At 41.7% G+C, this 26,558-nt stretch overlaps 1 protein-coding gene across 4 annotated transcripts in view; it reads left to right on the top strand.

Moving 5' to 3' along the window:
* The window catches only part of tent2 (terminal nucleotidyltransferase 2), a 76,610-nt gene that overhangs the window by 43,695 nt on the left and 6,357 nt on the right, over positions 1-26,558 (top strand). For 3 of the 4 annotated variants that reach the window (XM_041904421.2, XM_041904418.2, XM_041904420.2), the window contains 3 exons: positions 21,457-21,548; positions 21,832-21,911; positions 22,022-22,858. In XM_041904421.2, the coding sequence (XP_041760355.1) occupies positions 21,457-21,548; positions 21,832-21,911; positions 22,022-22,096 (247 nt within the window). In that variant the 3' untranslated portion in view covers positions 22,097-22,858. Of the gene's footprint in view, positions 1-21,456; positions 21,549-21,831; positions 21,912-22,021; positions 22,859-26,558 lie in introns of those variants that run through there. The other variant, XM_041904419.1, reaches the window with a different exon arrangement.

Here is a 26,558-nt window from a genome sequence, read left to right as displayed (position 1 = left end):
CCAACGAGTCATCCTATTTAGGCTAGTTGCGAGCTAACTGCCTATGCTGTCAGACAAAATCGACATTTTAGTAGTTCTTTACAGTAGATAAGGCAGGGGTGGGCAAAATACGGGCCGGATCCGGGAAGTTGTTTTCAGTAGGGGGTGGGGGGGGAATCACCTTTATAATAAAGCATAGCATGCATATATGCAGACTAACAATAAAATACAATTCCTAATGTGATGAGTAGTCTAAGTATAGGACAAGATTCGGTAACAGTATCACTGCAGCCTAAGTTAATTTAACTCATGGCTGTTTGAAAAAAACGCATGTTGTGAACTGTGAGCGCATTTCTTTTTACTGAAAAATTACAACGGGTTTGTGGGTGAAGTTGGGCCAGAGTTAAAGCAACCTCCTGGGACAGTACTGCGTGGAGTATGTTTTGTGATGTCTGCCAACGTGGAGTTGGAGCAGCAGGCGGAGGTGTCTAGCTGCATGGGGAGGTGAAGGGAGTCCAGGGACTGTGCATCCAGTTGAGTTGTGCTTCCTTTTGCTGTGTCAATGATGGTTTTCTTTTGTCTTGCTGATATCCCTGTCCCTTCCTGGTCTAATCTTCTCTCTAATTCTGATAGCACCAGATCCACTGCTTCAAAGAACTTGTCTCCACTTGAGTTAAGATTTTAATCAGGCTGTCATTGTTATAATTCTTCTTGAGATTTTAACAATACAAAACATACACACAAACGACAACCTACAGATGCACACAAACATCCACATCACCCCTACCCGGACCCAACTGCTCTCACCCCCATCTCCAGCGCCTGTATCACTCTCCGCCACATGGCCTCAAACTGCACCATTTTGTTTCTCTCCGTCGCCCACACACTTTCAACATTTAGATAATAAAGCATTTGATCTTTCCAATGTGTTAACGATGGAGGATTGGTTGATTTCCAGTTTAAGTATACTTTTTTTCAAGATGATTGACGAGAAAAGTATCGTCCAACCCATCAGGTATCTCCCTGCACCCTCATATACCACGTCTTGAAATATGCAGACAGACGGATTACATTTTATTTTATTTTTTTACATTGTAATACTTCTGAAAGCCAACTTTCTAACACCGCCCATAACTTTCAGACCATAGCATTCCCAGAAGGCATGGATTATTGAGTTGTTAAGACATGACTCTGTAGTTGTGCTGTAGTATTTTTGAATTTTGTCTCGTAATAAATTCTATACATTTGTTTATGCTGGGTTAAGCATGCATTTTCGTTAACTGTAATTCCGTTAGTTATGTTCCAACATTCCCTCCATCTTGTGCCAATATCAGTTATTTTTAAGTCTTAAGTAGTTTATATTTTTTTCTAAGAGATTGTCAGTTGGATAAGCTCTCTGCAAGGTTTTGTATATCTTAACTATCATATGAATATCCTTTTCTGACTTTTTATTCAGTTTTATTTGCCCATATAAAGTCTGTTAAGAATTCTCTGTAATTAATATTAATAATAAATATAACTTTCAGAGCCATGCCATTCTGAAGAGGTTTATTCTACTTTTCTATTCTAAGATTTATGGGAAGATTGTTCAATTTAGATCTGCTTTCATATTGTTAAGTAATGAGAATCTTTTCCGCAGCTGTATATAAAGATAACTAAGAGACCACTGCAAAATTATCAGTTTCTCTGGTTTTACTATTTATAGGTATGTGTTTGGGTAAAAATAACATTTTTGTTTTTATTCTATAAACTACTGACATTTATCCAAAATTTCAAATAAAAATAGTGATTTAGAGCATTTATTTGCAGAAAATGACAACTAGTCAAAATAACAAAAAAGATGCAGTGTTGTCAGATCTCGAATAATGCAAAGACAATAAGTTCACGTTCATTTTTAAACAACACAATAGTAATGTTTTAACTTAGGAAGAGTTCAGTAATCAATATTTGGTGGAATAACCCTGATTTTATATCACAGCTTTCATGCGTCTTGGCATGCGCTCCACCAGTCTTTCACATTGATGTTGGGTGACTTTATGCCACTCCTGGCGCAAAAAATTCAAGCAGCTCGGCTTTGTTTGATGGCTTGTGACCATCCATCTTCCTCTTGATTTAAATTCCAGAAGTTTTCAATGGGGTTCAGGTCTGGAGATTGGGCTGGCAATGACAGGGTCTTGATCTGGTGGTCCTCCATCCACACCTTGATTGACCTGGCTGTGTGGCATGGCGCATTGTCCTGCTGGAAAAACCAATCCTCAGAGTTGGGGAACAATGTCAGAGCAAAAGGAAGCAAGTTTTCTTCCAGGACAACCTTGTACGTGGCTTGATTCATGCGTCCTTCACAAAGACAAATCTGCCCGATTCCAGCCTTGCTGAAGCACCCCCAGATCATCACTGATCCTCCACCAAATGTCACAGTGGTTGCGAGACACTGTGGCTTGTAGGCCTCTCCAGGTCTCCGTCTAACCATTAGACGACCAGGTGTTGGGCAAAGCTGAAAATTGGACTCATCAGAGAAGATGACCTTACTCCAGTCCTCTACGGTCCAATCCTTATGGTCTTTTGCAAACCTCAGCCTGGCTCTTCTTTGCTTCTCATTGATGAAGGGCTTTTTTCTAGCTTTGCACGACTTCAGCCCTGCCCCTAGGAGCCTGTTTCGAACCGTCCTCGCCGTGCACTTCACCCCAGTTGCCGTTTGCCATTATTTTTGTAGGACACTTGATGTCATCCTACGGTTGTTGAGTGACACTCGAATGAGTTGGCGGTCTTCCCGGTCAGTAGAGAGTAGTTTTCGCCCTCTGCCGGTCTGTAGCTTTGTTGTCCCCAATGTCTGCTGCTTGACCTTCTTATGAACCGCCGTCTTTGAAATTTTAAGGATGGAAGCAACCTGACGCTCACTGTATCACTCTGCCAGTAAAGCCAGAATTGAACCCTTTTCCTCACGCAAAACTTTCCTTTTCAACTCTTTTGGCATGGTCAATAGTTATTTTTTGATTCATATTACTTTTGAGGTACTATTAGCACTGTTTTTGCCATCCAGCTGGTCCTATTGCAAGAGGATAGGGATGACCACAACAGTGGTTTTTATACTTTTCCTCATTAAATAAGATTTAGTTCATGTGATCACCTAATCAGTAGAATGAGGTGTGCCTGTGTTGGAATTCAACAGACACTGGAATGGAATGGCTGTCATACATGTAGAGATGCTGATTTAAGAAACATTTGCAGTGGTCTCTTAATTTTTTCCACATCTGTATTGTTTGTCACTTATTAAGCATCCTAAGTATTTGATAGTTTGTGGTCCACTTAAAGGATTAATTTAGATAATTCGTTTTTTTTTGTAGATATGGCCATTCAAGATGGTCTAAAGCCTTTTCGGCATCAACAGCCATTATTGATGAATCTAGATCTTGTATTTTTGCGTATTGTATTAAACTTAAACATGCTATTGTATTTGTTTGTCTATTTTTAATAAACCCTGGTTGATATGTATCAAGTCTGGTAAGACTTTTGCCATTCTATTGCTTATGAGCTTTGTTATTATTTTGTTGTCACAATTTATTAAACATATGGGTCTGTAATCAGCAGGGGTCGCTCCAGATTTTCCAGTTTTAATGTAACTGAACTAACTGTTTGATACATGGGACTAGGAAGCACTGAATTGAGTGACATATGTCTTGTCATATGTGTAAATGGGGTGCTACTTTGTTCCAAAATGTTAAATAGAATTATGTGGGAAAGCCGTCCATTCCTGTTGCATTTCTCCACACAAATGTTTTAAGTCTAATATTTATTTTTGGTTGATCTCTGTTTTTAGTGATTTTCTTTTTTTGTCTGCTTATAATTGCTTCAGGGTCTAAGAAGGTTGTAGGATCAGTCCAACTATAGGTTAATTCTGATTTAGAGATTTTCATAGAAGCTTTTAAAATTGTCATTAATCGCGTTGTAGTTGTGAGGGCTGAGAGATATTTACCAGGTTTAATTGCTATTAAATAGTATGCTTTATTTGAGTTTTAACCTGTAGTTGTTGGCTCTCTTCAAAAGTAAAATATCATATTCCTGCTTAAGTTCAGATGTGTTTTTCTTTAGCTTGTAAAGATTTTTTTATGGGCTTTTTCTAAAATAAAAATGTAAAGAGAAATAAATCACTATTTAATTTTAGCTAAGTATGAGATTATCATTCCCCTAACGTACGTTTTAAAAGCATCCCAAATTATGTCGAGGGACAGCTTTTCTCTGTCCTCTGTCTAAATTTGTAATGGTTTAAAAAATATATATATTCTTGAACAGCTTTACTTATTTTGAGAAAAAAAGGAGTCGTCTTTTGTAGTTGGGAATAGTAATCTCCAGGTGTCCCGTAAAATATTTGTAGAGATGCAGTTTTTCAGCCTCTTTGGAGGTTCCTTGAATTTTCCTTTTTTATTGCTACATCTGTCAATCTCATCGAATGTATGATTTAGGTCTCCTGCTAAAATAATAGTTCCTGTCTGGATTTGATCTAATACAGTGGGGAAAAAAGTATTTAGTCAGCCACCAATTGTACAAGTTCTTCCACTTAAAAAGATGAGAGAGGCCTGTAATTTTCATCATAGGTACACGTCAACTATGACAGACAAAATGAGAAAATAAAATCCAGAAAATCACATTGAAGGATTTTTTAAATGAATTTATTTGCAAATTATGGTGGAAAATAAGTATTTGGTCAATAACAAAAGTTTCTCAATACTTTGTTATATACCCTTTGTTGGCAATGACACAGGTCAAACGTTTTCTGTAAGTCTTCACAAGGTTTTCACACACTGTTGCTGGTATTTTGGCCCATTCCTCCATGCAGATCTCCTCTAGAGCAGTGATGTTTTGGGGCTGTCGCTGGGCAACACAGACTTTCAACTCCCTCCAAAGATTTTCTATGGGGTTGAGATCTGGAGACTGGCTAGGCCACTCCAGGACCTTGAAATGCTTCTTACGATGCCACTCCTTCGTTGCCCGGGCGGTGTGTTTTGGATCATTGTCATGCTGAAAGACCCAGCCACGTTTCATCTTCAATGCCCTTGCTGATGGAAGGAGGTTTTCACTCAAAATCTCACGATACATGGCCCCATTCATTCTTTCCTTTACACGGATCAGTCGTCCTGGTCCCTTTGCAGAAAAACTGCCCCAAAGCATGATGTTTCCACCCCCATGCTTCACAGTAGGTATGGTGTTCTTTGGATGCAACTCAGCATTCTCTGTCCTCCAAACACAACGAGTTGAGTTTTTACCAAAAAGTTATATTTTGGTTTCATCTGACCATATGACATTCTCCCAATCCTCTTCTGGATCATCCAAATGCACTCTAGCAAACTTCAGACGGGCCTGGACATGTACTGGCTTAAGCAGGGCGACACTTCTGGCACTGCAGGATTTGAGTCCCTGGCGGCTTAGTGTGTTACTGGTGGTAGGCTTTGTTACTTTGGTCCCAGCTCTCTGCAGGTCATTCACTAGGTCCCCCCCGTGTGGTTCTGGGATTTTTGCTCACCGTTCTTGTGATCATTTTGACCCCACAGGGTGAGATCTTGCGTGGAGCCCCAGATCGAGGGAGATTATCAGTGGTCTTGTATGTCTTCCATTTCCTAATAATTGCTCCCACAGTTGATTTCTTCAAACCAAGCTGCTTGCCTATTGCATATTCAGTCTTCCCAGCCTGGTGCAGGTCTACAATTTTGTTTCTGGTGTCCTTTGACAGCTCTTTGGTCTTGGCCATAGTGGAGTTTGACTGTTTGAGGTTGTGGACAGGTGTCTTTTATACTGATAACAAGTTCAAACAGGCGCCATTAATACAGGTAACGAGTGGAGGACAGACGAGCCTCTTAAAGAAGAAGTTACAGGTCTGTGAGAGCCAGAAATCTTGCTTGTTTGTAGGTGACCAAATACTTATTTTCCACCATAATTTGCAAATAAATTCATTAAAAATCCTACAATGTGATTTTCTGGAGAAAAAAAATCTCAATTTGTCTGTCATAGTTGACGTGTACCTATGATGAAAAGTACAGGCCTCTCATCTTTTTAAGTGGGAGAACTTGCACAATTGGTGGCTGACTAAATACTTTTTTTCCCCCACTGTATATAATTCAAGCTATCTAAAATCACCAGCTTTCCCTCTGGTGGGATATACAATGAAATCTGTGTGTATTTTTTAACCATGTAAGGTACAATTCTGCATTAGAAAATGGCCTTGGTCAGTGTGCCTTCAGAAAGTATTCAACCCCTTTGTTATGGCAAGCCTAAATAAGTTCAGGAGTAAACATTTGCTTAACAAGTCATTACTGTTTCATCTCTGTACCCCACACAAACAATTATCTGTAAAGTCCCTGTTGAGCAGTGAATTTCAAACACAGATTCAGCCACAAAGACGAGGGAGGTTTTCCAATGTCTCGCAAACAAGGGCACCTTTTGGTAGATGGGTAAAAAAACATAATCAGACATTGAATATCCCTTTGAGCATGGTGAAGTTATTAATTACACTTTGGATGGTGTATCAATACTCAGTCCTACAAAGATACAGGCGTCCTTCCTTACCAAGTTGCCGGAGAGGAAGGAAACAACTCAGAATTTCACCATGAGGCCAATGGTGACTTTAAAACAGTTAGTTTAATGGCTGCGATAGGAGAAAACTGAGGATGGATCAACAACATTGTAGTTACTCCACAATACTAACCTAAATGACAGAGTGAAAATAAGGAAGACTGTACAGAATAAAACAAATTCAAAACATTCATCCTGTTTGCAATAAGGCACTAAAGTAAAAAAATGTGGCAAAGAAATGCACTTTATGTCCTGAATACAAAGCATTATGTTTGGGGCAAATACAACACAACACATCACTACCACTCTTCATATTTTCAAGCATGGTGGTGGCTGCATCATGTAATGGGTATTCTTGTCATTGGCAAGGACTAGGGAGTTTCTTTTTACGAAAAAAAAAAAAAAGAAATAGAGCTACGCACAGGAGAAATCCTAGAGAAAAACCTGTTTGTCTGCTTTCCAACAGACACTGGGAGACATATAACCTAAAACACAAGGCCAAATCTACACTGGAGTTGCTTACCAAGACGACATTGAATGTTCCCGAATGGCCTAGTTACAGTTTTGACTTAAATCGGCTTGAAAATGTATGGCAAGACTTAAAAGGGGCTGTGATCAACAACCAACTTGAGAGCTTGAAGAATTGTACAAATAATGATGTGCTAATATTATACAATCCAGGTGTGCAAAGCTCTTAGAGACTTACCCAGAAAGACTCACAGCTGTAATCGCTGCCAAAGGTGATTCTAACATTTATTGACTCACGGGTGTGAATACTTAGGTAAATTAGATATTTCTGTATTTCATTTTCAATAAATGTGCTAAAATTTATAAAAACATGTTTTTCACTTTGTCATTATGGGGTATTGTGTATAGATGGGTGAGAAAAAAACATATATATATATATATATATATATATATATATATATATATATATAATCAATTTTGAATTCAGGTTGCAACACAACAAAATTTGTAAAAAGTATAGGTGTATGAATACTTTCTGAAGGCACTGTAAGGTAAAAGGGTGTATTCTTATTTATCAGGATGCCTACACCTCTGCTGTTACTACAGTAGGTGGCAGCATAGGCCTCTTCAACCCAGCTCCTCTTTAAATATTCAATGTCTCTTTTTTAAAAGGTAACTCTTGTAGGAAAACCACATATTCTGACAGTCTCTCTTAAGTGTTCAAGAATCATATGCTATTTTTCCCCATCATGAAGCCTGAGCACATTCCATGTAATATGTTGGATTTTGTTGGTCTTTACTTGGATACAATCAAAGTTAACCTTGTCTTTTCCGTCTTATCATTGAAGAACCTGATAAAACATTTTAGAAGTCGTATGAGGGGAGTGTGCATTACATAAAAATGGGATTCCATAAAAATGGGAGAGTCAAATTATGAATACATAGTTATTGTGTACATTACATAGTCCATTCGGAAAGTATTCAGACCCCTTGACTTTTTCCACATTTTGTTACGTTACAGCCTTATTCTAAAATATATTAAATAAAACATTTTCCTCAGCAATCTACCCACAATACCCCACAATGACAAAGCAAAAACAGGTTTTTAGAGATTTTTGCACATTTATTAAAAATAAAAAACTGAAATATTACATTCACATAAGTATTCAGACCCTTTACTCAGTACTTTGTTGAAGCACCTTTGGCAACAATAACAGCCTCGAGTCTTCTTGGGTATGACGCTACAAGCTTGGCACACCTGTATTTGGGGAGTTTCTCCCATTCTTCTCTGCAGATCCTCTCAAGCTCAGTCAGGTTGGATGGGGAGCGTCGCTGCACTGATATTTTCAGGTCTCTCCAGAGATGTTTGATTGGGTTCAAGTCCGGGCTCTGGCTGGGCCACTCAAGGACATTCAGAGACTCCTGCATTGTCTTGGCTTTGTGCTTAAGGTTTTTGTTCTGTTGGAAGGTGAACCTTCGCCCCAGTCTGAGGTCCTGAGCACTCTGGAGCAGGTTTTCATGAAGGATTTCTCTGTACTTTGCTCCGTTCATCTTTCCCTCGATCCTGACTAGTCTTCAAGTCCCTTCCGCTGAAAAACATCCCCGCAGCATGATGCTGCCACCATCATGCTTCACCGTAGGGATGGTGCAAGGTTTCCTCCAGACGTGACGCTTGGCATTCAGGGCAAAGAGTTCAATCTTGTTTCATCAGACCAGAGAATCTTGTTTCTCATGGTCTGAGAGTTCTTTAGGGGCCTTTTGGCAAACTCCAAGCGGGCTGGTGTGCTTTTTACTGAGGAGTGGCTTCTGTCTGGCAACTCTACCATAAAGGCCTGATTGGTGGAGTGCTGCAGAGATGGTTGTCCTTCTGCAAGGTTCTCCCATCTCCACAGAGGAACTCTAGAGCTCTGTCAGAGTGACCATCGGGTTCTTGGTCACTTCCCTGATGAAGGCCCTTCTCCCCCGATTTCTCAGTTTGGCTCTACGGACAATTCCTTCGACCTCATGGCTTGGTTTTTGCTCTGACATGCACTGTCAACTGTGGGACCTTTATATAGTGTGTGTGTGCCTTTCCAAATTATGTCCAATTAATTGAATTGATCACAGGTGGACTCCAATCAAGTTGTAGAAACATCTCAAGGAGGATCAATGGAAACAGGATGCACCTGAGCTCAATTTCGAGTTTCATAGCAAATGGTCTGAATACTTATGTAAATAAGGTCAAAAAAGACTAAAAACCTGTTTTCGCATTGTTGTTATGGGGTATTGTGTGTAGAAATACCGGTAGCCATATCTATGACTAAAAATGGAAGAGGTTTTACAATCTGAGATCTTTTGTATCTCGATTGTAAGACCTCTTCTCTTTTTAGTCGTATATATGGCTAGCTACTAAACAGCAAGCTACAACATTACAACCAGCCACCTAAATCTAGGTTTACCAGCAAACGTTAGCACATGACTGGAGTTGGCTAGCTAGTTAGCCTGGCGCCTGCTAACCTCAATCGCTCTCATACACAACAATACATTTACGGTCTAACATTCGTGTCAATAGTAGCCCTTTATCGAATGGACTGGCCATGGATTTTGATCTCCTTTCCCACTGTGCCTTCAGAATGTTGACTTTGGTCTGATAGTTCCATAGCTTGAAGATTACCATGTAATACCTCTTTCACGCCGATCCTATGGCATCGTTCCAGATTCTTTGGTGATACAGTGGGGAGAACAAGTATTTGATACACTGCCGATTTTGCAGGTTTTCCTACTTACTAAGCATGTAGAGGTCTGTAATTGTTATCATAGGTACACTTCAACTGTAAAACAAAAATCCAGAAAATCACATTGTATGATTTTTAAGTAATTAATTTGCATTTTATTGCATGACATAAGTATTTGATACATCAGAAAAACAGAACTTAATATTTGGTACAGAAACCTTTGTTTGCAATTACAGAGATCATACGTTTCCTGTAGGTCTTGACCAGGTTTGCACACACTGCAGCAGGGATTTTGGCCCACTCCTCCATACAGACCTTCTCCAGATCCTTCAGGTTTCGGGGCTGTTGCTGGGCAATACGGACTTTCAGCTCCCTCCAAAGATTTTCCACTAATTGTATTGATCTCTATAAGACTGGCTAGCTAAGCATACCTAACATGGACATTTTCAATATTGTCAGCTTGCTGTTAGCTAACTAGCATCACTAAATTGGTAGCAAAATTGCTAACTAGCTGAGACTGGCTGAGAACCAACTAACCAACCATAGACGATTTATACACATTCATCATAGCTACCGACACACAGAGAGTGAGTTAGCTATATCGACAATAGAAACAGAGTGTTTTCCAGACAAGGGTGGGATAGATGGCTACCAAATTGAGATACTCTTTATTTGGTAACATTAGCTAGCTTACTTTAGCTTACGTCAGTCAGATAGAACGAACAAACAAATATGTTTACTCTGCTGAATGTAGCTAGCTAGCATTGACTACCATGGAATAGGAGAAATTGATTGACAGTGTGTATACCAAAAGATAGCTATATGATTTAGTTGATGGCTTTCAGAGTTCAGTACTGTAACGTTAGCTAGCTAACTTACCCAGCTAGACTAGCAAGCTAGCTAACATTGTTACCTCTAATTGAGAATCTTCCGTTTTGTTGTGAAGGAAAACAAAATCGCTGGTATCGCATCACTTCTCAGCTGTCGTCGAAATGGATTCCCCATCAGTTCAACCTGAAAGTCCCTCTAATCTTTGGTCACCACATCATTCTTGATCGCCGCAAGCTACTGGCAGAATCGGGGTGAATCTCTGGTAGGTTGAATGAAGAAAGATTACTAATTTTTCGCGCCTGTTTGTAATTCGCACAACCAGGCACAGAACACCACACGGGCATGATGACAAACTGTGAAAAACAAATTTCAAAAATATCTTGCCCAGAGAAGTTCTGATATTACTGTGTGTTGGTCGTTCGACTTAAACAACGCCATTATTCAAGTTTGTGTGCGCCCCCTTTACCTAGCGGGCGGTATCAGAATTTGCTATGAATGCCGGACTGTGGTTCACTATGAGCAGACCAATACACAGAGAAGATGACCTTACTCCAGTCCTCTACGGTTCAATCCTTATGGTCTTTTGCTTATGGTCTTTTGCAAACCTCAGCCTGGCTCTTCTTTGCTTCTCATTGATGAAGGGCTTTTTTCTAGCTTTGCACGACTTCAGCCCTGCCCCTAGGAGCCTCTTTCGAACTGTCCTCACACATCATCCCAGCTTCCATTTGCTATTCTTTTTGTAGGTCACTTGATGTCATCCTACGGTTGTTGAGTGACATTCGAATGAGTTGGCGGTCATCCTGGTCAGTAGAGTCGTTTTCGCCCTCTGCCGGTCTGTAGCTTTGTTGTCCCCAATGTCTGCTGCTTGACCTTGTTCTTATGAACCGCCGTCTTTGAAATTTTAAGGATGGAAGCAACCTGACGCTCACTGTATCCCTCTGCCAGTAAAGCCAGAATTGAACCCTTCTTTTCCTCACTCAAAACTTTCCTTTAACTCTTTTGGCATGGTCAATAGTTATTTTTTGATTAATATTACTTTTGAGGTACTATTAGCACTGTTATTGCCATCCAGCTGGTCCTATTGCAAGAGGATAGTGATGACCACAGCAGTGGTTTTTATACTTTTCCTCGTTAAATAAGATTAGGTTCAGGTGATTACCTAATCAGTACCTAATTCAGTAGAATGAGGTGTGCCTGTGTTGGAATTCAACAGACACTGGAATGGAATGGCTGTCATACATGTAGAGATGCTGATTTAAGAAACATTTGCAGGAGTCTCTTAATTTTTTCCAGAGCTGTATGTAGATTTTTTCCAGAGCTGTAACAACTTTTTCCTGGTTCCATTTCAGCCAAGCAAGTTTGGTGGTAAAATACAGAGCTTAATTGTCTACACGATACTGCTCCCGCCACTGCGCCACTGTCCGTCATCATATTTGAGCTGAACAAATCTGTTCCAAGCAACTTAGGCAAGACTACGTACTACAAGGAGCCTCCCATTTTGTGAGGAAAAATGACATTCACGTACTGCGTTGTACTCCGAATCGTACGTTTACATAAAGTGTGCCGAGCCTCTAAGTCCCAACCTTATTCTTATGATTTCAGCGATATTTGCTTTAAAGACATATGCCTTATGTCAGTGAATCAAATTGGTGAAATGTAATGTAGAGTTTGCAGATCCATAGAAAAGTTAAGACCTCTTCTGTCAGTGAATCATATCTCTGAAATGGGAAGAAGGGTGGGACTAACATAACATGGGTCTCGAGTGGCGCAGTGGTCTAAAGCACTGCATCGCAGTGCTAACTGTGCCACTAGAGATCCTGGTTCGAATCCAGGCTCTGTCGCAGCCGGCCGCGACCGGGAGACTCATGGGCGGCGCACAATTGGCCCAGCGTCGTCCAGGGTAGGGGAGGGAATGGCCGGCAGGGATGTAGCTCAGTTGATAGGGCATGGCGTTTGCAACGCCAGGGTTGTGGGTTCGATTCCCACGGGGGGCCAGTATAAAAAAAATATATGTATTCACTAACTGTAAGTCGCTCTGGATAAGAGCGTCTGCTAAATGACTAAAATGTAAATGTAAATGTAAATGAAGATGAGACACAATGCCAGTCGGTGGCAAACCAGCAAACCTACAGCAAAAAATATAGATAATAAAGTAGTTAAATAATGTGTATTAATATTGTGTAAAAAGTAATTTTGTTTTAAAGTTTAGGTGAAAAATAATGTTAATGTGTGACATGCTGTAGAGTAAGCTTTTTAATTCCACCTCTAGCTAGCTAGCCATTGGTGGGGTTGCTCGTGCTCATGTCCTACTTAGGTGTGAATGGCTAGTGGCAAAACGTTGCCTCTCTACACAAGAATGTTACGGTTAAACTGCCTATGTAGAGGGAGGGGTTTGATAGAGCTGGGAAATTGCTAGAAAGCAGCAGTAGGCACTGGCAGACTTGTGGCCAAACAGGCATTTTCCATGCACTTGACTGTGAACGTTAGCTATGTTTGTTGTGTACTGAAATACTAAACAGCTTTGCTTAAAAGGACCATATCACACTGTCAAATAATTGCACCAGGGTAGCTTAATGTGTTGTGCTTTTGTCTCTCTGGAAAATGATCACACTTGACTTAAAGCCTACAAATATATATTATAGGGTTTTATAATTAAGTAATTCAGATGATTTAAAGCAAACAGAAACAGATGAATAGTGCTACATAAAGTTTTTGTTATATGGCGTTAAAGGGCCTAATGTGGGTAATAACTATATTAAGCCAGTATGGCTAAAATACAATATGCACTATGTAAGGGATAATCAACGAGGGGCTATGCATTCTATGATAAATAATGACGTGGAAGGCGTTTTCCACGACGCGCTAGTGGAGTGGAACTGACCTTCCACAGAGTTGCATTAATTGCCAGAGAATGCATAGAGCCTCTTGTTGATTATCTCTTTTATACAGTGCATTCGGAAAGTATTCAGACCCCTTGACTTTTCCACATTTTGTTACGTTACAGCCTTATTCTAAAATGGATTAAATAAATAAAAATCCTCATCAATCTACACACAATACCCCATAATGACAAAGCGAAAACAGGTTTTTAGAAATGTTTACACATTTATTAGAAATAAAAAACAGATACCTTATTTACTTAATTATTCCGACCCTTTGCTATGAGACTCGGAATTGAGCTCAGGTGCATCCTGTTTCCATTGATCATCCTTGATGTTTCTACAACTTGATTGGAGTCCACCTGTGGTAAATTCAATTGATTGGATATGATTTGGAAAGGCACACACCTGTCTATATAAGGTCCCACAGTTGACAGTGCATGTCAGAGGGATAGCTTTCCACTAGATGTTGGAACATTGCTGCGGGGACTTGCTTCCATTCAGCCACAAGCATTAGGTAGGTCGGGCGCAGTAGGCGTTCCAATTAATCCCAAAGGTTTTGGATGGGGTTGAGGTCAGGGCTCTGTGCAGGCCAGTCAAGTTCTTCCACACCGATCTCGACAAACCATTTCTGGATGGGCCTCGCTTTGTGGACAGGGGCATTGTCATGGTGAAACAGGAACGGGCCTTCCCCAAACTCTTGCGACAAAGTTTTAAGCACAGAATCGTCTAGAATAACAATGTATGCTGTAGCGTTAAGATTTATCTTCACTGGAACTAAGGGGCCTAGCCCGAACCATGAAAAACAGCCCCAGACCATTATTTCTCCTCCACCAAACTTTACAGTTGGCACTATGCATTCGGGCATATAGTGTTCTCCTGGTATCCGCCAAACCCAGATTACTCTGTCGAACTGTCAGATGGTGAAGCGTGATTCACCACTCCAGAGAACACGTTTCCACTGCGCCAGAGTCCAATGGCGGCGAGCTTTACACCATTCCAGCTGAAGCTTGGCATTGCGCATGGTGATTTTAGGCTTGTGTGCGGCTGCTCATCCATGGAAATCCATTTCATGAAGCTCCCGACGAACAGTTATTGTGCTGACGCTGCTTCCAGAGGCAGTTTGGAACTCGGTAGTGAGTGTTGCAACCGAGGACAGACAATTTTTACGCGCTTCAGCACTCAGCGGTCCCATTCTGTGAGCTTGTATTGCCTACCACTTCGCGGCTTGGCCGTTGTTGCTCCAAGACGTTTCCACTTCACAATAACAGCACTTACAGTTGACCGGACCAGCTCTAGCAGGGCAGACATTTTACGAACTGACATCCTATAATGGTGTCAAGTTGAAAGTCACTGAGCTCTTCAGTATGGGCCATTCTATTGCCAATGTTTGTCTATGGAGATTGCATGGCGGTGTGCTCGATTTTATTCCCCTGTCAGCAACGGGTGCGGCTGAAATAGCCGAATCCACTAATTTGATGGGGTGTCCACATACTTTTGGTATAGAACATGTAAGAATGAACTATAGCCATTGAATTCCACCTTGCTGATATACCGTGCGTTATAGGGAATGCATGCCCTTCAAGCCAATCAGAAACGAGTATTCAACAATGCCGTGGTATAAAGTGTTATAATAAGTCGTAGTTCATGATCGATAAAACATCATACAGTATCCTACAAACTCCGGCTTCAACGGCATTATCACTTTTATACAACGGGTTACCAACACACTCAAATAATGATAATGAAATAATAATGAATTTATTCATACTATTTCATCCTTCCACAAAATATAGTCCCGACACAAATCTAGGGTTGCTACCCAAACCGGCTGGTCGTTCGTTCTATCGGTTCAGTTGCCAGAGACCGAACCGAACTGTTAAGTCTTTTTGTTCTAAATCTATGGACGCGACCCATTCATTCTAAATGTTCCTTTGCCATGACGGCTGGCAATGTTCTTATCCCTTGCTTGCGAGCTAGCCAACTTTGGCTAACACAGTCATATCAAACAGTGCAGCCAGAATAACAGCAAAGTAGCTGCATTTGCATTTGTTTAAGCTGTTTTTTATTGATTTTTGGGGGGGATACATCCATGACAATGAGCTAATGATGTGCGATTTCGCCTGGCAAAGAACATTTGCTCTCTCGCCAGGCCACTGTTCAGAAGAGAGAGCCAAATACACAGCTAACACAATCACTTCAAACTGAAGCTGGAATGACAGCAAACTAGCTGCATTTCGTGTTTTTCTATTGACATTTCTTTGTATATATCCATAAAAATTATGCTGATTCATGATTGACTGGCTGAGAAAAGCTGCCTGTCTGTCTTGTCCCGACTCCCGACAAGTTCATTACCATAGGACAGCTGGAGATCGAATTTCAATATTGAAACAATGTTGGAAATGTCGGAGAGACAGACAGCAAGGTTATTGCAAATCTCCGCTATTGAAAACAAAATGCTAGTGTAAAAGAAATGAGAGATCATGTCTAGATTATTTTTGCAGTGTTGATCTAGTATATACACTGCTCAAAAAAATAAAGGGAACACTTAAACAACCCAATGTAACTCCAAGTCAATCACACTTCTGTGAAATCAAACTGTCCACTTAGGAAGCAACACTGATTGACAATACATTTCACATGCTGTTGTGCAAATGGAATAGACAACAGGTGGAAATTATAGGCAATTAGCAAGACACCCCCAATAAAGGACTGGTTTTGCAGGTGGTGACCACAGACCACTTCTCAGTTCCTATGCTTCCTGGCTGATGTTTTGGTCACTTTTGAATGCTGGCGGTGCTTTCACTCTAGTGGTAGCATGAGATGGCGTCTACAACCCACCCAAGTGGCTCAGGTAGTGCAGCTCATCCAGGATGGCACATCAATTCGAGCTGTGGCAAGAAGGTTTGCTGTGTCTGTCAGCGTAGTGTCCAGAGCATGGAGGCGCTACCAGGGGACAGGCCAGTACATCAGGAGACGTGGAGGAGGCCGTAGGAGGGCAACAACCCAGCAGCAGGACCGCTACCTCCGCCTTTGTGCAAGGAGGAGCAGGCGGAGCACTGCCAGAGCCCTGGAAAATGACCTCCAGCAGGCCACATGTGCATGTGTCTGCTCAAACGGTCAGAAACAGACTCCATGAGGGTGGTATGAGGGCCCGACGTCCACAGGTGGGGGTTGTGCTTACAGCCCAACACCGTGCAGGACGTTTGGCATTTGCCAGAGAACACCAAGATTGGCAAATTCGCCACTGGCGCCCTGTGCTCTTCACAGATTAAAGCAGGTTCACACTGGAGACGCCGTGGAGAACGTTCTGCTGCCTGCAACATCCTCCAGCATGACCGGTTTGGCGGTGGGTCAGTCATGGTGTGGGGTGGCATTTATTTGGGGGGCCACACAGCCCTCCATGTGCTCGCCAGAGGTAGCCGGACTGCCATTAGGTACCGAGATGAGATCCTCAGATGAGATCCTCAGATCCTCAGACAGCTTGTGAGACCATATGCTGGTGCGGTTGGCCCTGGGTTCCTCCTAATGTAAGACAATGCTAGACCTCATGTGGCTGGAGTGTGTCAGCAGTTCCTGCAAGAGGAAGGCATTGATGCTATGGACCGCCCGTTCCCAGACTTTAATCCAATTGAGCACATCTGGGACATCATGTCTCGCTCCAACCACCAACGCCACGTTGCTCCACAGACTGTCCAGGAGTTGGCGGATGCTTTAGTCCAGGTCTGGGAGGAGATCTCTCAGGAGACCATCCGCCACCTCATCAGGAGCATGCCCAGGCATTGTAGGGAGGTCATACAGGCACGTGGAGGCCACACACACTACTGAGCCTCATTTTGACTTGTTTTAAGGACATTACATCAAAGTTGGATCAGCCTGTAGTGTGGTTTTCCACTTTAATTTTGAGGGTGACTCCAAATCCAGACCTCCATGGGTTGATAAATTTGATTTCCATTGATAATTTTTGTGTGATTTTGTTGTCAGCACATTCAACTATGTAAAGGAAAAAGTATTTAATAAGATTATTTCATTCATTCAGATCTAGGATGTGTTATTTTTGTGTTCCCTTTATGTTTTTGAGCAGTGTATTAAGATGGAACAGAGTAAATAGGCATTTCAACGTCATAGATTTAGCCGGTGGTAATTTGTGGAATAGACACCGGCTGGAATATGGTTTTAACCAATCAGCATCCAGGATTAGACCCACTTGTTGTATAAAAAGTATTATTGGTATGTACTTCATAAAAAGTCTTACCTGTGATACTCTTGTTGTGGCAAATTCGTCCTTATATTGATCAAAGAACCAAAGTATTTCCAAAGTTTTTGTAGAATAAAGATACATTTACATTTTAGTCATTTAGCAGATGCTCTTATCCAGAGCGACTTACAGTTAGTGAGTGCATACATTTTCCATACTGGCCCCCAGTGGGAAAAGAACCCACAACCCTGGCGTTGCAAGCGCCATGCTCTACCAACTGAGCTACAGGAGGCCTTGTGATTACAATTAACATGCGCTTTTAAGACATTGTACTTGGTAAACAGGCGTTTGCAGTCACTAAAACATGGATATACACCATTAGCTTCATGTCTGTGCAAAACCTGATGATCTACATAACTTTTAACATTCTTCTGAGAAATGCCACAGGAGCAACATTTAAAAGTAGGCCTATTTGCCATAGCAGCTACTACAGAGTATGCGTTTTCTAGTACACTATTTATAATATTCACAGATTTTTCAGCCATGTTGGAAATAATTTGGCAATCAGACAAATCACACCAAACCTGTAAGGCCACAACTTCCAAATATTTTCTTTCCAACACAGCTGTGTCAAATTCAGCGAGGCACGGTGCAGCAGCTGTTGAAGAAAAATGAAAAACGATGTGAGGCAAGATGTACATGCATGCTCAAACTTGCCAGCTAGATTAACATGTTGTGACGACTACAGAGTATACGAAGAGGCAGGACGAAGACGCAGGAATTGACAAGGTCAATGTCGAGTGGTCTGCAGAGCATCTCCTTTTCCACCTCCCAGCTCTCAGTTTATATAGTCATTTTACATACATTTTAGCTTAACCCCTCCCTCTTTGGTTCCACCACCACCTGTCACCAGTTTTCACCTCTTGACTGCTCCGCCCACTTCCTTAGTTTATGATAGTGGCAAAATCTAACTTCTCCTCTACAGTCGTGGTCAAAAGTTTTGAGAATGACACAAGTATTGGTCTCCACAAAGTTTGCTGCTTCAGTGTTCTTAGATCTTTATGTCAGTAGTTACTATGGTACACTGAAGTATAATTACAAGTATTCCATAAGTGTCAAAGGCTTTCATTGACAATGACATTCAGCTTATGCAAAGAGTCAATATTTGCAGTGTTGACCCTTCTTTTTCAAGACCTCTGCAATCCGCCCTGGCATGCTGTCAATTAACTTCTGGGCCACATCCTGACTGATGGCAGCCCATTCTTGCATAATCAATGCTTGGAGTTTGTCAGAAGTTGTGGGTTTTTGTTTGTCCACCTGCCTCTTGAGGATCGACCACAAGTTCTCAATGGGATTAAGGTCTGGGGAGTTTCCTGGCCATGGACCCAAAATGTTGATGTTTTGTTCCCCGAGCCACTTAGTTATCACTTTTGCCTTATGGCAAGGTGCTCCATCATGCTGGAAAAGGCATTGGTCGTCACCAAACTGTTCTTGGATGGTTGGGAGAAGTTGCTCTCGGAGGATGTGTTGGTACCATTCTTTATTCATGGCTGTGTTCTTAGGCAAAATTGTGAGTGAGCCCACTCCCTTGGCTGAGAAGCAACCCCACACATGAATGGTCTCAGGATGCTTTACTGTTGGCATGACACAGGACTGATGGTAGCGCTCACCTTGTCTTCTCCGGACAAGGTGTTTTCCGGATGGCCCAAACAATCGGAAAGGGGATTCATCAGAGAAAATGACTCTACCCCAGTCCTCAGAAGTCCAATCCCTGTACCTTTTGCAGAATATCGGTCTGTCCCTGATGTTTTTCCTGGAGAGAAGTGGCTTCTTTGCTGCCCTTCTTGACACCAGGCCATCCTCCAAAAGTATTCGCCTCACTGTGCGTGCAGATGCACTCACACCTGCCTGCTGCCAATCCTGAGCAAGCTCTGCACTGGTGGTGCCCCGATCCCACAGCTGAATCAACTTTAGGAGACGGTCCTGGCGCTTGCTGGACTTTCTTGGACGCCCTGACGCTTTCTTCACAACAATTGAACCTCTCTCCTTGAAGTTCTTGATGATCCGATAAATGGTTGATTTAGGTGCAATCTTACTAGTAGCAATATCCTTGCCTGTGAAGCCCTTTTTGTGCAAAGCAATGATGACGGCACATGTTTCCTTGCAGGTAACCACGGTTGACAGAGGTAGAACAATGATTTCAAGCACAACCCTCCTTTTAAAGCTTCCAGTCTGTTATTCTGACTCAATCAGCATGACAGAGCGATCTCCAGCCTTGTCCTCATCAACACTCTCACCTGTGTTAACGAGACAATCACTGACATGATGGTAGCTGGTCCTTTTGTGGCAGGGCTGACATGTTTTTTGGGGATTAAGTTTATTTTCATGGCAAAGAGGGACTTTACAATTAATTGCAATTCATCTGATCACTCTTCATGACATTCTGTAGTAAATGCAAATTGCCATCATCAACACTGAGGCAGCAAACTTTGTGGAGACCAATACTTGTGTCATTCTCAAAACTTTTGACCACGACTGTATGTATTCAGTTTGGAAACAATGGTGGTGCGACCAATCAAGCCTTGTCATGCAAAATCATGTTCAGTTTGAACTCTGTTCAACCCCGGCTCACCCTGGCTTGACATGTAGATTGATTGTGGACATGGCAGGTCCACAATCAATCTCTCAAACATACCCAAGCCCAACCCCTCTCTCCCACCCTGTCATGATGTAAATAATCAAGAAGATGCCCAAGGAGAGACAAAGGGTTTAGCCTGAACAGGTCAGATGCCCATTTTACACACAGTGAGAGGAATTAATTAAGTTCATGCCTAGCAACAGCGATGTACCAATCTAAAAAATCCATATAAATGTAAAAATCCACATCACTCTCAAATCAACCTGTGGTATGAGCACTTCATACCATTTTAATGTTGCCTCAAATTGATATCACTTTACTTCAGGCATCTGTGTACACACTATAAGGGCGCATGACATGGTTATGACACCATCAGACTATTTACTGTAATTATAACACCTTGTTATAACATCTGGTATGTAGACTCCTAAGTAGCATGTAATATCATGTGACATAAATGGTCATACAGGATGTGTTATAGCAACAGCTAAGAACACATGACATAAGAGCCCATGACAACAGGTTGAGCACCCATTTATAAGTAGCTTTGTAACATCTTATGGCATTGCTCATTTACATTTTAGTCATTTAGCAGACACTCTTATCCAGAGCGACTTACAGTTAGTGAGTGCATACATTTTCATACTGGCCCCCCGTGGGAATCGAACCCACAACCCTGGCATTGCAAAGGCCATGCTCTACCAACTGAGCTACACGGGGCTACTCATGACTATTAAGTACTGTCAATTACTGTTAACGACAGCTTATGTCGAATGTTGTAATGTGTGTGGGAGGGGACATGTAAAAGAGAGAGAGGGAAGAGGAGCACTTTACGGTATGTGTCCTTCATATGCATTCGTAAAGAGGCTTTATGAATGCATAGAAAGGATACATACTGAAAGGTGCTCCTCTTCCCTCTCTCTTCTCTCTGTCTTTCTCACAAGTCCCCTCCCACACCCCCTCACTCTCTGGTGCCATGTTGCTGTCTGAGGGACAGCAACAGGTGGGAACTGACCTGTAATCTTTTGACAGCGTTGCTGGATGGAAGCTCAGAGAAACTCTGACTGAGCTCTGATGTTTAGACCAACGATACCATACCATGCCATACAGTGCACGAAAAACACACGCAAACACAAACACAGATGTCTACTCAGTCTCACACACACTTCCTCTCTTCTGTTCCAGGTGGGATAAACAGGTGATCTCGGTGCGAGAGGCTAAGGCTCTGCCCAAGTCAAATAGTCTAGAGTGGAGAGACAAGTTCATCTGTGTGGAAGGTAGGTCAGACTAGACCTGACTAGTCAATCACTGCTAACTATGGCACTGACACCTAGCCCCCTCCCACACAGTTGTGTAGTGACTGTGTAATAACTGTGTTATTACCATGATGTAATGTCTCCCCTTTTAGATCATCTTCTTATATTGAAGCCTGGGGGCTAGGGACGGATGCTGGAAAACATGATTGTGCAATACATCTGGCTCTTGTTAATCCCAGTTTCAATGTTTTAACGCTGTATCTGTCCCTACTGAAATGTTGTCTCATCGTTGTTGTTCTCTCAGAGCCGTTTGATGGCACCAACACAGCCAGGGCGGTCCATGAGAAGGTCAAGTTTGATGCCATCAAAGCACAGTTCACTGAGGTACACTAAGGGAACGTTTCACTGAGGTTGTTTTTCTTTTACGTTGTAAATCCACCGTTTTTATTTGAGAGGCATCCCAAATCTAACCCCACCCCTCTAACTCTCTCTAGTCGTGGCATGTGCTCCAATTGAGGAAGGATCTCAACTTCTTCCTGCCTGTCAGAAACACCATCCAGAGGAGATGAGGAGGAACTGGGTATGATTCAGCTGTACAGAGAGGAACTCTGCCTGGTCTGGCAGCCAGGTCTGTCCTGGGTCTGTCTGCTGGGTTGATCGGTCTCCGTCTCCCTCTTTAGCATGCCAAAGACCTCCCATTCAGACCCTTCACGTTCTCCTGACTCACCTGCCAATGTCACGGACACAGAGGACTCATGAGAATGCTGCTAAACTGGGTGTGAGAGAGAGAGAGAGAGAGAGTGTGTGTTGTGTGTGACCTGAAGTATTGCTGCTGCCTCCCAGAGAGAAGCAGACCCTGACAAAACTCTGATAATCTCTTTTTTTCACCTCCATCTCTCTCCTTTCTATGTCTGGCCTTGCACACACAGATCTGTAAATATCTGTCTGAAGCTTCGCCCTGAACTGTGTTCTAGTTCCTCTGCTCTTTACATACCAGGGGGGACCTGTCCTCACCAAGATCTAAGGTCAAACTGTTGTACAAGAGCACATCCCAGAACCTTCAAGTCAGCTCTGTAACCTTAGCTTCTCAGCATCCTTATGTTTCCAGCTCATCCATGATTATCTATGACCAAGGTAGATTTGACATTGACAATGTGGTTGGGCGCCATGTTGTCACCAAAAGTTCCAATCCTTGGTAGAATGCATATGAGAATGTTATCATCATGGAACATTGTCATTGTTACTCTGACGCTAGTGAGAGGTAGTGTCTCTGCTGAAGTGTTTTTTTGTGAATAACAACCAATAAATTAATTTTGGAATCTAGGCTATGACAGGATGTATGGACAGCTTTTTGTATTTTTCAACATCAAATTAGTTAGTGGGGAAATTCTCTAAGATACATTTTTTTTAACCCTTTATTTTCCTATGATTGGGTTCAGGTCAACGCTGTGTCTGATTTAGCTTCGAGCTAGGTTAGTTCTTCTAAACAATGACAGTCACTCGTGCTCAGTTTAACTGCTAAACAGACCAGCACGACAATCTACTCTCACCTAGACATGAGTCTAACTTTTATTGGTAATATTTTGTTTGTTGTTCCTTGTCACTTGTACATTTTGTACTGTACACACTTTTAAATGATTGTTTAAGTGATAAATGATGATGACGATTGTGTATCTCATTGGAATGAAATGTTAACTTGTTGTGATTCTAAGGCTGAAGACTTGTGTGTTCACAGACTTGGTTCCCATACCCTTGTGGCAGCCCACACACTGTTAGTTTTTCTTTCTGTGTTTTAGATGCCTGGTTTAAGGTTAGTTTTACGACCACTGTCTGCATAGTGTTGGCATGAGGAGGGGTATGGCGTCAGTCAGACATAGCTGTGTGGGTGCGCGCCTTTGTTACAGGGGGTGTTGTGTCAGGACATTATTTAACCTGGCCAGGGGGTTCTAGTCTTAAAGTCACACTGACCATGATCCATGTTGCTACTAGAGCACTGTGACCCACCTAAAGCTTTTGAAGTGTTATGACCATGTCAACAAATCTACTGTTTCTAACCAGGACCCACCATTTGGGGGACATTTTATTTACAAGTCCTTCTGTGTTGTTGCACACAGGGAACACATTTGCATAGCTTTAGATACTGTAGGGAAAGGTTGTTGTAGTGGGTGGGTGTGGGGTGGGGGGTGGGGTGGGGTGGGGTGGGGGGATTGGACATCTCAGAGATATTCCTATCAGCGGATTCATTACTAAATATACAAGCTCACACATTTTTTCCAGTCTCTGAAAGACTACAACTGGTGTGGGGCGGTGCTTCGTGCTCCGGCCCCGTCCCTCCCCCAAGGCAGGATTTTTTTAAAGGGAGGCGGACACTAACAACACAATCCTTTGGGCAAAACTGAAAGAACTGACCAGACCACAATGGCTTCAAGTGATTCCTCTAATCAACATGAATTTGAAGATGGGAGTATGAAAAAAGTATGAAAATGTATGCAATCACTACCGTAAGTCGCTCTGGATAAGAGCGTCTGCTAAATGACCGAAATGTAAATGGAGAATTTTTTTTGCTACCTGGTGACATTCAACCATACATGTTTCAACCGGAATATAGCAAAGAGGATTCAAAACAAATAGTTGGATTTAGCTAGAAGCTCAGCTACAGCCAATGTCAGCACCAAGGGGGCAGATGACAGATGACATACTAAACTAAAACTAAACTACGGTGCTAAGTAAATTATTTTTCCTGCAAGCCACCTAGCTAGCTAGATAACTTTAGTTTATCTACTGAAACCCATATTGTGTAATCCTGGCTAAAATACTACTGTGTTACAGTGAGGGGAAATACAATTATTTTTCTGTTTGCTAACTTAGGTAGGTAGCTAGCTAAGTTAGCTAAACAACTACAGGTTGCCATATCTATGACTAGAAATGGAGGTTTTACAATCGGAGGTCCTATTGTATCTTGATTGTAAAACCTCTTTTTAGTAATAGATATGGCTACTAAACAGCAAGCTATAACGTTACAACCAGCCACCTAAAGCTAGGTTTACCAGCAAATGTTAGCACATGACTGGAGTTGGCTAGCTAACTTGTTGCTATGTGCCAGGCCTCCCGTTTCTAACTTTTTAGCAAACGTGTAACATCAGCAGCTGTAAATAGTTTTACTCACTAGCTATGTAACATTATTGACAAGGGTTGACATTGGTTATGATTATGACCGTGGATGCATTTCAAAATCACAAAATTATAGGCATGACACAAGATAAGATTAGGCTGGACATTTTTAACAATTATTTTTTTCAAATTAAAATTAGTTCATTGCATCCGCCATGGAGCCCAGTTTCATAATATTACCGTATGTCCTAGCAGCTTGCTGTAGTTTTGATGTTCATCACGAAGAAAACACCATATCTTAGGGCATTTTTCACCCTGCCAGCTACTATTAGTTCTATTGAGCACCATTGCACCAACTCGCAATCAGAACATTCTATTCCCAGCCCATTGTTCTGTGTCACAATGCCAGCTTTGCTATTGTTAGCAATGAGGTTTACCCACGTAAACTTTGAAGACTTACCTCCGGTAACTTAATAATATCAAGGATAGGACTACTTGGTTAACGATATAACTGTTCGCCTGGGTACACGTTGTGGTGACTCACTGTGCCAGAGATGGCTGAAGAAATAACTTTTTTGTAGTTTTTAAATGCTGCTGAGTAATTTGATCTGTTCGAATTGAGTGTATGCTGCACAGATTCACTGAGTTGCAAACCAAATGGATGGGTCTAGCTTATTGATTTGTAGATCTGACGCAGTTTCTACCTCAGATTATGACCCCAGCGAGTGTCGTGAATGAGGTATGTAGTACCCGCAGACGTGGAGGAGCAAGAGCGATTAACCCATACTGTTTTTGCTGAAAAAAACCTCAACCTAACTCTAGGTATATCCCTTAAAAGTTATGTATAACCTATTTTAGCCTTAACCCTAACCCTGAACAGACAGTAACCCTAGCCATAACCCTAATTCTAGGGTAGGGTAGCCTACAACAGTTTTATTAACTATTTTAGTAATAATATTATGTTAGTAAATAACATTATAGTACAACATTTCATTTTCATTTTATAAAAAAAACAACTAAGTATTTGCTGTTTTTTAAATAATTAGTTATTTTCTATTTATTATTGCAAGGAAGAACACTTGATAAACAAGCCACAAATGTGGTTTGAGCTATGTGTGACCTAGTAACCTCTGTGAAATAATAATAAGAAATATATACAGGTGGGGAAAAAAAGTATTTAGTCAGCCACCAATTGTGCATGTTCTCCCACTTAAAAAGATGAGAGGCCTGTAATTTTCATCATAGGTACACGTCAACTATGACAGACAAAATTAGATTTTTTTTTCTCCAGAAAATCACATTTGTAGGATTTTTTATGAATTTATTTGCAAATTATGGTGGAAAATAAGTATTTGGTCAATAACAAAAGTTTCTCAATACTTTGTTATATACCCTTTGTTTGCAATGACACAGGTCAAACGTTTTCTGTAAGTCTTCACAAGGTTTTCACACACTGTTGCTGGTATTTTGGCCCATTGCTCCATGCAGATCTCCTCTAGAGCAGTGATGTTTTGGGGCTGTCGCTGGGCAACACAGACTTTCAACTCCCTCCAAAGATTTTCTATGGGGTTGAGATCTGGAGACTGGCTAGGCCACTCCAGGACCTTGAAATGTTTCTTACGAAGCCACTCCTTTGTTGCCCGGGTGGTGTGTTTGGGATCATTGTCATGCTGAAAGATCCAGCCACATTTCATCTTCAATGCCCTTGCTGATGGAAGGAGGTTTTCACTCAAAATCTCACGATACATGGCCCCATTCATTCTTTCCTTTACACGGATCAGTCGTCCTGGTCCCTTTGCAGAAAAACAGCCCCAAAGCATGATGTTTCCACCCCCATGCTTCACAGTAGGTATGGTGTTCTTTGGATGCAACTCAGCATTCTTTGTCCTCCAAACACGACAAGTTGAGTTTTTACCCATA

This window comes from Coregonus clupeaformis, chromosome 18 (assembly GCF_020615455.1).
Source record: "Coregonus clupeaformis isolate EN_2021a chromosome 18, ASM2061545v1, whole genome shotgun sequence".
NCBI classification, from domain to species: domain Eukaryota; kingdom Metazoa; phylum Chordata; class Actinopteri; order Salmoniformes; family Salmonidae; genus Coregonus; species Coregonus clupeaformis.
The sequence above is the reverse complement of the archived record's forward strand: the minus strand, read 5'-3'. Positions and strand labels throughout refer to the sequence as shown.